This window comes from Syngnathus acus, chromosome 15, assembly GCF_901709675.1.
Source record: "Syngnathus acus chromosome 15, fSynAcu1.2, whole genome shotgun sequence".
Classification (NCBI taxonomy): Eukaryota; Metazoa; Chordata; class Actinopteri; order Syngnathiformes; family Syngnathidae; genus Syngnathus; species Syngnathus acus.
In genome coordinates, this window is record NC_051100.1 from 4378182 (window position 1) to 4391036 (window position 12855).

General features: G+C 43.2%; 1 protein-coding gene across 1 annotated transcript; it reads right to left on the minus strand.

Annotated features, from left to right (window-relative positions):
• Positions 1–11334: 11334 nt before the first annotated feature.
• On the minus strand, positions 11335–12814 carry gnrh3 (gonadotropin-releasing hormone 3). Its single transcript, XM_037272343.1, has 4 exons — positions 12651–12814; positions 12432–12578; positions 11865–11945; positions 11335–11550 (listed from the first exon to the last, which is right to left on the minus strand). Exons 2-4 carry the CDS (start codon positions 12567–12569, stop codon positions 11494–11496), a joined length of 276 nt encoding a protein of 91 aa, XP_037128238.1. The 5' UTR covers positions 12570–12578; positions 12651–12814; the 3' UTR covers positions 11335–11493.
• Between the last annotated feature and the right edge of the window lie 41 nt (positions 12815–12855).

The following is a 12855-nucleotide window of genomic DNA, read 5'->3' on the forward strand; positions in this document are numbered from 1 at the left end:
ACGGGAGAGTTCATTCCTGGCAGATTTTCGCGATATTTGTCAAACAACTCTTTAAACACTCGAGGTGCAATAATTGATGAACAAGAACTAATGGCCAACTATTATTAATATTTTCTTTATGCTACAACTTTGATGAGGCTCTATCTGAAAATAGAAACTATTGGCAATACATCTGAATACAGCACATGGACCTGCATTGTAAATTCAGTCTTGAGGTCATAAAGTTGTATATTTTGTTTTTGCTCGTGTGTTGCTTTTAATTGCCAAAGCACCCCCCCCCCCATGACAGCAGGTTTGTGGCTTTTATGGAGGCACCAACGGCTCCCCGTGTCACCATGAGCGTCTTCTTTTGAAGACTGGCACGCCGGGTGTCTGGTGGGCACTTACGTGGAGGAATCTGCTGAAGTCGTCGCAGGTCGTCCACGCCGAGCTTCCGCCGATGGCCGCCCAGGGTACGGCGCGGAGCGGCCGCGTTTGTGCCAGGGCCATCTCCGAAGTCAAATAAGCCATTAGCAGTCTGTCAATGGAGGTCTCCTGTTAGCACTCAAGCACTTTGCCGGAGTCTCCATTCCAGTGGCGACTCTTTTACAACTACAACAATTAAACAAAGACACAAAGTGCACAGTTCGCTTTTGCAAATGAGCCCAGAGTTGGAGGACATTCCGGAGGTGCGCATTATCAGAACTGCTAGTTTAAATAGACAAAAAGTGCTACTCATTGTGCTGCTACTAATACCTGTATGACTACTACTGCTGCTGCTACCTTGATTTTTTTTTTTGCAGAATTATTTGCTCAATTTTATTTATTGATTTAATTATTTTCATTGATTTTATTTTTTTCTAATTTTAGTTTTTATTTTTCTAACATTTTTATGAAATAAAATCATATGGATCCAGATCATTTTTGAAAGAAATATCCGGATCCATATGATTTTACTTTTTGCAACCATTTGATGAAATAAATTTGAGTAAATTCAACACAGCATTTGATTCAGTGTGCTACGACGACCTCTATAGCTCTAGTGGCTTGCCGTTTCACTTTTAATCTGCATGCCCACGCTTAAAGCCTCCAAGTGAATGTTTACACAGCGTTGTTATCATGTCAAAGCGCTTTCAGACACAAATGTTGGCGGGAGCCCCAAAAAGCCAAGGAGAGGAAAAGGCCCTTCTGTTCATTTGATATTTACCTTGACCCCTGAAGTGTGTCGTTCGCACCCTGAGGGCTCGGGACTAGCAACTGCCCCCCCTCTTGGGAAGGCTAATCTCAACGTGGGCGTTTACCACGGACACCAGACACAACACCATTAGCCGCAGCTCGGCGGCTGCTCATTAGGGCCCCCAATCGATAAAGGCGGCCGCAGAAATGCCCAACGCTCCGCAAGCGGCTATCACTCTTCACTGTTATTATCGTAAAGAGCGGCCAACCCCCCAAATGCAATAATTTTACACCACGTACCACCTCAAAAGGAAGTACTACTATAATGACTGAACAGTACAGTAGCATAGTAGGCGTAAGTGTTCTTTTACAACACAGTGCTATTCTTCATTATCATTTAAATGAGTAAACTTACATTTTATATAAAATAGAAAATAAATTCACTTTAATAAAAATTTTGCGCACAAAAAGTTACCTAAAAACTAACAGCTCCAAATTAAACGCATTGTTCTAAAAAGTTAAATACAACTGAAGTGATTTTTTTTTTTTTTCGGCGCGCCACACTTTGAGAATCACCCGCAACGACAGAACATGACGGCATGCGAGCGGTCTCCAAACTTAATAAAAGGAGAATCAGCCAAGAGCCACTCGTCGGCGGCCCCGCTCACTTGACTCTCCAGGGCTTCGGCGTTATGACACGGTCAGTGCAGGAAGTGCGCTCATTACTGCTCGGATATTTCAGCGCTGATGTCTCCCTCATTGAGTGTCAAAAACAAATGACTTACACGCCGGACCGCCTGAAAGCGGCGGGGGGAAAGGAGAATTCATAAAACATAACATGGGGTCAAAACCGGAGCAGAGTGACCCCCATCGCCGCTCACCGTGGAACATGTGGTTGATGTCACCACGAGAAGACTTGCGCAATCTCGTTTGTGCAGGCAATTATGGGGAAAATAAAATAACAATGACGTTGATTTGAATCCCATTTTTGAGTGGTGACAAATGAACGTGTTAGTTTTAGTCAATATCATTTGTGAGATGAAAAAAATGATTAATGCTTTACACGTTACCAAAAAAAAAAATAGAAATAACAATAAAATATATTTTTAAGTGCACAGGCCATTTTGCATTAGTTGCCGTGCATGATTGCTTATGACAAAACAAAACGCCCACGTTTGTGTCTATAACTTCAAGTCTGTACAAATTAGTCCCCAAATTTCCCCATGGAAAATTTCCGGCATATTTCCAGAAACGTACCTGACAATTTTCCAGCCTCTTTGCTAAACGAATGTAAGTTAATTATTCCTGCACGTTCTTCCCGGTGAGGGGTGGAAACATTAGGAGCAGGAAATTGCAGATGAAAAGACACACACAGGAGTTAAAAAAAGATAGCTTGTGTGCATGATTTTTTTTTGGGGGGGGGGGTAGAGGAGAGAGTAATATGGAGGCAAAATCGTGAAAATAAGAGGAAAAAAAGAGGGGCGGGGGGGTTACGTATTGATTTTTGGTGGAGCCGGGAAAGAAAAGAGAGGGAATAAAGAAGTGCTCTTTGGCCGATGTGTCCAAATGAAGTCTCACGGGAGGCTCTTAATGGTGGTGGGGGGGTTTGGGGTTAAGGGGGGTGAGGTGGGGCGAGGGTGGGGAAGGGCGGGGGGGGGGGGGGTGAAGGGGGCAGGTGCCTACCCCTGACTAAGGCATGGAGCTGCCCTTAGGCTAGGGCTAATGGTATTGGCTGAGCTTGCTTTAAGCAGGCTCCTTTCCTAATGGCGGCGTATGAGCGTGCCACAGGACGGACAGCTATTGATTGGCTCAAATGCTCTCCACTTGACAACAAGTCCAAAAACTCCCTCAAGCATATACAATCATTTCGCCGCAAAACATGTCACAAGCACACAAAAAAAGGTGATTAAAAAAAAAACACACCAGGCTGGGGGTTGGTCACACTCATTAAAAAGTGTGTGAAATAACATTTTGTGTTGCTACTGTAAATCAGGAAAAATCATCTAGAATATTGCATATGATATATATATATGTATATAGTATATGCTAACCACTAGCACATCAATGGCATTTTGCACTCTTTGTTAGCATTGTGCTAAACGGACTATCCTAAATCAAAGCCCACGAAACCCCAATGTTGCATATTGTGCTATTTCGTAACTTTGTACTTGTCTGTGTACAATAAAACCCATAAAAATGTCACTTCTATAGCACAGGGGTGTTGACTGTATTTGACAAAGTGTGAAATTGCCACTTTGCATACATGAATACGAGCGAGGGTGTCAGTCAAAAGTGCAAAAAGCTGCTTCGCTTTCCCACCGTGGTGAACACAGTCAAACGGTGTGACACATGCCGCAGATTGTCTTTTCAAAAAGGTGCAGTGTTGGGAGAACAATGCCATATATTTGCTTTGTTGTTATGCCCCGCCTTCCTGTAACACACACATGCACACACACAGAAAAAAAAATGCTGTGTACAAGATTTTCTCTTATTCACAAGGGGCGCTTTTCTAGACCGCTCCAGGCATCTGCTTTGATTGCGTAACTCCCTGGGGAGCAACAACACAAAACAAAAAATACTGACTGAATTCAGACTTATAATATAGCGAACAAATAACAGCAACTCCACTCTTCAAAATGCACGCACACACACAACACACAACATAGTTCGACCAAGAAAAGGAATTGGGGAGTAAATTCACAGAAAACAGGAGAGTGTACAGGATCAAGGCAACACACTGAAAACAATCAAATAAGTTAAAATGTTACGAGAAATGAGATGTAATAAAAAGTTGTAAATTTGAAAAATACTTTGAATGTTACAATTTGCAAAAAAAAAAAAAAGTAATAAGCAAATTAGCATATTTTTGTGATATTAATTTTGGGTCAATTATCAAGAGAACCAGCAAATAGTTGCTAATCTCCACAATAAGTGTCCCTAACATTTGCTAATAGTTGCCAACTGTCTCTCACAAACACTTGGACAAACATTCGGGCTAACTGCCTTTCGGCCTTCGCTGAAAGTTGCAAGCTAAAATTTGCCAGCTAAAAGTTGCTAATGACGGAGGCCCTGATTTCCGCCAACATTGTAACTACTTTTCCCCACGTTTAACTTGAGTTTTGTTTGACTTTCGATGCGCAGTTTCCCAGCAAACAACTCCCCAAACGTTCGCCTTCGGGAACATTTGACATTGACATCACATTTTCCTGTGCGTCCCAAACCGTTGAGGAAGCATTTGCTTATGTGGCGCTAATACAACAAGCGCTCCCTAACGTCTTCTGCTGCTTTGTCAAGTGTAGCACTACCCTACCTTGCAAAGTAAACAGCGTCCAACAAGTGAAAGTTCAATTCAATGACAGCTCCTTATTTTTGTATTTTTTTTTCCTGGCGTCTAAACTGGCCCAAAAAAAAAAAAAAACTCGCTCGGTGTGTTTTTCTTTTCTTTTCGATTAAATGCTCTTTCTCCGGCTGTTTGTGCTCTACAGTTGGAGTGCGCTACATCGCTACTTTCTTCTCTACAGGGGCCCCTGGGCTCCCCAAGCAATAGGAGTAAATTAGAGTGCACCTGTTCCAGCTCCAAGATAAGCCATCTCCAGAGGATTTCCTCTGAGTAAAATGAAGTGAGTGAAGAATAAACAGAATATCACAGCATTACTCCGCCAAGGTGAAGTCGGCTGCTGCTCTGGGGACAGCGGCTTGCAAGGTTTTTTTTTTTTCTTTTTTTCTTGCACACAACACCCAACAAACTATCTTGTGCAAACCTCTGCATGTGAGACTGCAGGAATGTTTTGTTTTTTTTCTTGTACAGACGTTAAAGCAAAAAGCAGTCAGATAGACATTCTCCCGATTGTATGTCCACTCACAGCCTTGAGTTGAAAAGTTCTTGTTGGTGCCTGGCCGGCCTGCTGTGGCTTGCCTTGTACTTTTTTACTCACTTCAACTTTGCTTCGAGAGCCTTTGAGAACACCTTAAAAAATAGTGGGATTAATAATGCATTTCATGATCATTTTCCGGCAGCACGGTGTGCTGGAGGTTAGTACATTTATTTCACATGTCTGAGAGTTTGTGTTTGAATCGCCTTCACGTGTCACTTATTACGTCCCATTAACATTCATGACGAATTGACAAAATGATGCAGGGAGATTCTTGCATGAATTTTTGTAAATAAAAAAGACCAAAAAGATTCCATGGTAGTTAACAAAGATTTCTTAAAGTGCAAAAGAGCCAAAGATTTTCCATTCTTTGCTATTTAAGGCAGGGCTCAGTCATGTAATGATAAATAAACAAACAAACAAACAAATAAATAAGAGACTCTATAGCTAGCAGGAACCAAGAAGTAGGGTAGCTTAAAACAGTCATAAAGAAAAGTTGAACTTATTAATGATTTATCACTTTTCACCTCTTATTTCAGTAGTAAACAATCCCAGTTTAATGATAATGCCTTCATTCGGGACGGGTCAGAATGAAGCACATCATTTTTAGACTACCATCAGACTAATGAGGTTGATTTTGATCCTAGTTTCTTGACACCAGAATGCTCCAAAGACAGCACAGACTAACAAGTCCGGCGTGAAAATGTCTTGATTGTCTTTGTAAGCAGCATATTACACAATTCATTTTCATAGGCCACCACAAGCTTTGTTGTTTTAATGGCCTTTTGCACAGCAGTCATGTTGACACAGTAAAACACTAAATAGGACACATACCGTTAGAAGGATTAGTCTGGTGGATCTGTATCCCTTTAGATGTCGGAACAGCTTTTCTGAGATAGATATTTATTAAAAATGCAACAGAACATGGTATCAAAGGCGACGAACACAGAAGCCAAAGAATACAAAAACAGCATAATGGCAACGTGAGACAACAATAAGATCACATAGTTGGATTTTATCCGCATTAAGACTGTGAAGGCAACGCGACACCCTGTGAGGAAAGGACACGAAGCAAAGAATATGACGGCCTATGACAGAAGTAGTATTTTATTACAGTCATACAAATCCCGGAGCCGAAAAAGGAAAGATTTGTCAAAGTGCTTTGACCAAAAAAGGGAATTGGAAGGCAATGCTACATCCTGTGCAGAAGAAACAGAAAATACAACTGAATGGGACAGGACAGTTGTATTGAGCCAGGTGTTGGATTGTGTCTTTCTGTGGACTGGGAAGGTTGTGCTACACTCTCTGAAGAAGGGATGAGACGAGTAGAAAATAGGACAGGGCAGGGCAGGGCAGGGCAGGGCAGGGCAGGGCAGGACAGGGCAGGACAGGACAGGACAGGACAGGACAGGACAGGACAGGATAGGATAGGATAGGATAGGATAGGATAGGATAGGATAGGATAGGATAGGATAGGCCAGGCTAATGTTGATCTGCTCACATCCTCCATGGAACAGGAAGTAGCTTGCTAGCTAAGTTGTATGCACGCAGTTCGTAGCCTCATACTCACAGCAAAAGATTTCGCAGCTGGGGTGAAATTTCAGGATTGACCTAAAATGCCCAAGAATCTTTAAGTGAATTTTATTTGACATTCCCTCAATCCCTTTGTGTGTTTGCACAACTTTCTAATCCAAAATCCTTGACGGAAGTCTGCAGGCTAGCAAGACATTCAGTGAGACATTCCAGTTAAATACAGTCATACAGTCAAACATTTGTGTCTAATCAAGATGTGGAATAAAAGTTGGCGCTGACTCCGCATGATCACCTCCATGCATACTTTTTCTTCTACTTTGAGGAAATAAAAGCGCTCACCTCAGTGTGAGGCCTAAAGACCACTGACCGGACTTGTCTTGAATTCAAAACAGCCTCCGTCGGTTGTCACATGAAAGCGTTGGGTAATTAGAGGGGGCGGAAAAAGAACTGTAATTCTTTGTCTATTTGATCATCTTTCTGATTCGGTCTCCTCTCTGTTCAAATGTGCCGCTCCCCTACCATTAGCACCCCGCTCCCCGTCGCACCGCCAGTCTGTTTTAGCCTCTTTGTTCCCCCAACAATGCATTATCGTTATTGCGGCTAATTGCATGCCGCTCGCCGTTTGCAAAACGCGGATGGGGCCTTTTCGTCGCTGCTAATTGCCATTAGCGTGGGGGCAAGGCGCGCTACCACGCCGCGACCGGCCGGACGAGCCTCAAATGTGGGTTGCGGCATCGCGCGAGGAGTGACGGAGAAAGGGGTGAGCCAAAGGCGGCAGTGGCGCGGGCGGGCCGCATCGTGGGGTGGGAGGGTCTGCCGTTAGATGGAGGTCAGCGGGAGTTGAGGACCCTGAAGATTACAGTTGGCTAGCCGCGACCCCTCTCTGACAGGATCTGAGCCCGCCCTCCCAGCAGAGGCGGACCCTCGCGTCGGGCCAAGCCGCCCATTAGCGAGGCCAATAATGTTCACAGGCTCGGCGCTAGCAGCGAATCAAAGCCGGCGTGCACGCTCCGAAATGACCGGAGAGAGTCTTTAAATGATTCTTAATAAGACAGTAGCGCTGTGAAGGAACCTTCATCTTAATATTTCTTCTTTTATTATCTTTTTTATTGTTTTTGTTTATTGAAGAAGCGGCTGTTCATTTGATGCCCGCACTTGTGTGTTGCTTGTGAGGAAAAAATGGCGGCTTCTCATTAGTTGCATCATTTTCAACCACTGATTCCTTGAGTAATCGTTATTTTTTTAACGAGACTAGAATTGCCAGATTTGCGCATTTTCAGATTTTCCCGTCATCCCTATGGGAGCTTTACGCCACAATATTAATTTAAAAAATGAGTCCCGGCTCCCTAGAGTCGAAGCGACCGTCGCTATCAAACATCCTACACGGCCACCAATAGGAAGCTGGAGAACGTTGACTTCTATCGCCTCGAAAAATAAGACATGCTGTAGATACTTTGCATCGGTTCTCAAGACCAAAAAGAATGAAATCGTGTCACTCTTCCGTGAAGCGGACGACTCCCGTCTCTTCGCTAACAAAGCGCGTGTCTGACGACAAGAATGAGAAGCAAGAAGAAGAGCCTATTTCCACAACACAAACACACTTCCGGGCCCTTTAGCGAGCTTGACTCGCATAACTTTGGAGACGTATCCAGCAAAACACAGCTGTATTCATTCATATTTAACACCTCCTCCTTTTCCCGCCGCTTTAACGTTCTTCTTTCTCGATCAAAGCCGCGCACAACAGGAAGCTTCCCTGCCAGCAGAAGCAGCGAGGCCTACGGTACATGGTGAAAAACTTCACTCAAATACTTGATGATGCTTTTTGTGATCACCAAAATGTACCGAATACTTACTAGTAGCGGCGATACGACTCTTTAGGTGATTGATTCAAGTCTTTGTGAGATTTGGGAGGGGTTGGTGATGGTGTGTGGGGGGGGGGGGGGGCATCATGTTTGCTGCAAGTGATGGAATGGATGAGAGGCAGCCACTTGGCATGAAAAGCTCAAGAGTGACACCATGTGGAGCCAAGTGGTAGCAAAAAGGACAAAGTGGACTTGACAAAGTAGTAGCTCAAGAGTTTTTTTTTTTTTTGGTTTAAATATGTAATTAAAATTTCCCCACAGACAATAAGTTCCAAGACGTACAGTAGCACCTTCCCAAGTCTCTTCAAGACCTCCCCGACATTTTAGACGTTCTCTGAAGATGACTTTGCCTTCGACGAGGTGCGTAGCCTGAGGGAATGTAGTAAGACCCATACTCGGCCGCCATTGATGTGCGGCGGGCGCGACCCCTCCGGGGGAAAATTATCATTCCGTCCGTAACGGGAGCCACAACAAGCACCTGGAAATTGACTTTATTACGCACCGCGCTTCAGGAAAACTTTGCGATATGACCTGTTGGAAAGTTATGCAGATGAGAGGATGCTGTGTTGATTGACAGCTGGGCTAATGTGGCCTTGGATGGAGCAAATGTATCCAAAGGCAGCAAAATAAGAAAAATAAATGCCTTCTTTGTTTTTTTTTAGGGGAGCAACCCGTGTTTTTGTCATTGTAGGTTTTTATTTATGAATATAAATATATTTAGTGCTTTTGTTAATGGCCATTAAATCTATGCATATTTTTGCTTTTCCCACCGCGAATAGCAAAATTGCCTCAAATTAATTGCCGAACGTGTTGGCCCAATTAGCGTCAAAACATGTATACATTTCAATAAAAAGCTTGCAGTAAAAATGTTCATAAGAAAAAAGTTAGAATAGAATAATTCTAAAGAATCCCCCAATGCCAACTTTAAATGTGTCAAACAGCACTCAAATGAAAAAAATGAACGCCTCGCCCTTCGTAAATGGAATTCCCTGTGAGCAAGGACACGCAACAATGGGCCATTCTCCGTTTCCTCGTCCCTTTTCCATTGCCATCCGCCAATGGACGTGACCTCGGCGCGGGCGAACAATGGGGGCGAGCCCGGCGCGTTTGGCTTCCAGCCACCTCGTGCTTTGTTGTTATATTTAAGGATGACACGGGAGCCCGCCATTGTCTTCGCCGCGATTATTCCCCGCCGCCGTTTTTTGGCCCCAGTTGTGGCTCTTTGATGAAAAAGGTCGCGCGCTCAATTGGAAAACAGTCATTAAAATGCGCTGGGTAGTATTCACCCGTGTGCTTTGGGTGGGTGGGGTGGGCAACTCAACTGAGCTGGTTAATCAAAAGTTAATTATATAATTTTCATGCAGATGAGGGGGAACATTCAAATGAATCCCAACCCTACAATCATTAGAAAAAATAAATAATGAAAATGCGGGCCTAAAACGCTGTAAAATGTTCAGGGACCGCGAGGCTGTAAACAATATGAAGTTTAATTTGAGGTAAACAAAGTGAATATCCACTAGGGGGGTCCGTGCGAAGGAGAAAGTGAGGTTAAATCAAATTTGGCAACACAGATAGCGGCAGGTTTTTGTTTGCATCCTGTCGCTACGTGCAATTAAACAGAACCTTGAAAAGAATGTCGGTCTTATCTGTAAACAGGAATTAACCTCTGCTACGTGTGGCAAATTGAAAAATCTTTCTTTCTTTTTTTATTTTATTTACCTTTTCAATAAAGTCTCATTGTGAACTTGAGTGTAAAAGCCCCGGACATGATTTCCTGCTGTAACTTTGTCAAAGAAGTTTCTATGCAAATTACCAGCATGAATATTAAAAGCAGGTCGACGACATAACGCAAGAGCAAAGCTCATTGTTCTGGAATGGAATGTATCGTAATTCCTCCGGCTTCTTCTTTTCCCTCCATAACGTGGACTTTTCCCAGTAGCGTCGCCAGTTCATCGGTGCGCCTTACGACAAAGAATGGCGGCCCCCTCGTGCACCGGGCGATTAGCGCGGAGGCGCCGTCTGTGGGGGTTTTGCTGCCGAATCAGTTCTCTCGCTGCTGATACGCTTCCTCTCCCGAAAGGAAAATTCCACGTTTTTGTAATGAAGCCCAGCAATTTGCTCAACGAGGGAAAGGGGGGGGATTCTGGCGAGTTACGTTCGGTATCTAAAAGAGTTCGACCAATAGTTCAACGATGGATTTGGAGTGGAAAATCGCATGGGAAATCGGGGTGTGTTTTTTTTGTTATCATGAACGTGGTGGTAGAAAAAGTAGCAGGCAGTTCAAATGCTAACTTGCGATTCAGATACCTTTTTGAAAACTAGCCTATTGCTGTAGTACTTTTTGTACTTTTAAAAAAGTCGAAGTTTCAGTAACGCCTGGTAATGAGCCGAGCGGGGCGCATTGATTGCAGAGAGGAGAGGGACGAGAAATTACGTACCCAATGACTTTTTGCTTGATTATTCTGCGGTGTGTTTGTTATGCAAGTTATTTTTAACTATTATCCCCAAAATATGTTCCTTTTCTACTATATACAATTAATTTCGCGTGTAAAAACGTACTAAATTCCCCCCAAAAAGTAAAGCGCTCCAGATTCCCGTGTTTTAACTTTGATGGTGTCAATGACAATGGAATGTGGCCAAGTGTAACACGTCGAGTGATGTCACTGATTTGTGATAAATTGTCTTAATCAGCAGCTGCTGTCACGCCAGCATCGCCGCCGTCACGGCTCCGTCATGCTTGTCGGTCCCGGCTGCTTGACAAAAAAAAAAAAAAAAAGGCAATTTTGTCCACTTAAGGGGTGTCAAAGGTTGGGGGTTTTTTTGTCCCCCGCCTCTCCTTTTATTAAACATTCCCAATGAACACATGACAGCCGGGCCTCGCTTTGGCAGTTTAAATTGAATAAATAAGTTGATGAGGCTTCAAAAAGAGTTTATTCCAATTTCACAATTTCAGTTTGACTGCCACAGACATGCCTATCAATGACACTGGTGCAATAAATGTGTTGCCCTTGGGGGAGGTATCCATCACTGCTGTAGATAATCATGTAAATTGTCTTTTTTCCCCCCTCTTTTCATTTATATGAGAATCTTTTCTTTCGCTCAAAATGATGGGAATCATCATCATCCATCTGCAGAGATTGGAACGAGACCTCTTTAATATTTCATTTAATTTGTCGTAAGCACTTCAACAGAGCATATTTGCAAAAGCCTAAGTCAATGTGAGAGAGGCGGGGGGGGGGGGGGGGGGGGCTACTCATATATTTAACGACGGCCCAAAAAAGAGACAAGGAAAAATGACATTTAAAAAAACAAGGTAATTGAGCATTTTGTATACTGTGGCAGCTGCTCGAGGAGCCGAGCGGCGCAACTCTGCTGCGGTGTACATTAATATTGCACAATTGAGGGAGACATCCGCCATCAATTATGTATAATAAACACTTACTACATTGTATGGTCGACGTCTCTCATGGGTTTGGGCACTCGCCTCTTCGGGAAGAGACACCACGCCCCCTGTACCCATCATCTACAAAGTAAGTGCAACACAAGTGGCAAGGGTGAAACTTCAGCATGAACACAAGAACTGTATTTAAAAATAAAAAAGTGAAACAGTCAAAGACAAATAATTCTTTTTTTTTTTTAAATATAACCAGAGTTCAAAAAATAAAATACACATCTGGAAAACCAAAAATCAAACAGAAAACCAAAATACATAAAGATTTAAAAATAAAATATAACAAAAATAGATGTAAAAAATGTAAAAATAATCCCAAAAAAAGATGCAATGACCCTAAAAATAAAATAATGAAACTTAAATCTATAGTAAATAAATTGAAACTAAAACATAAAATGTTTGAAAATTGTGGGAAAAAAAAAGAAAAATAGAATGTAAGGTAAAATAAACAAAAATAACAAAATTAACAATTCCACACTAAAACAAGAATACACAAATCATTATTTGAACAAGCCATTGTCAGAATAACCTAAAATTGAAGTGTGCGACTCAACTGACCCTGATGGTGGCCTCCAGCTCGCCCACGCTTCTCTTGCCGCCCGGCAGCCATCCGTACGACCAGTGCTGGGCCGAGGCCGCCTGGAGGAACAAGGCCAACAGCAACACGTGCGCCACCGCTTTGCGACCGACCTCCATCGTGGCTTTCTGCACGAAAACAATCACCGACATCACATCAGCGGCAAAGATCGCAATACAGAGCGCACCCGAGCCACTCACCTTTCGATTAGCCTCGTTAGCATGTGCTGCAACAAGACCGAACCTTTTTTTTTTATAGGCACCAGGATTATAATCCCTTCTCCGCAGGTGTGACACATTCACATGCTAATGGTGCGCCCGATGCCGCTAATGGAGGCGCCTAAGTGCTCGAAAAAGGCCACCGTCGCCGTGAGGATTGGAGCGGCAGGAGACCTGCAATATATTC

Bases quoted from the DNA above. Each gene is read 5' to 3' on its own strand.
- gnrh3 (XM_037272343.1), bottom strand. From the start codon at position 12,569: ATGGAGGTCGGTCGCAAAGCGGTGGCGCACGTGTTGCTGTTGGCCTTG. The intron at 11,946-12,431 runs GTCAGTTGAGTC...CTTACTTTGTAG, and splicing joins AGCTGGAGGCCACCATCAGG to ATGATGGGTACAGGGGGCGT. The intron at 11,551-11,864 runs GTAAGTGTTTAT...CAATCTCTGCAG, and splicing joins GACGTCGACCATACAATGTA to ATGGATGATGATGATTCCCA.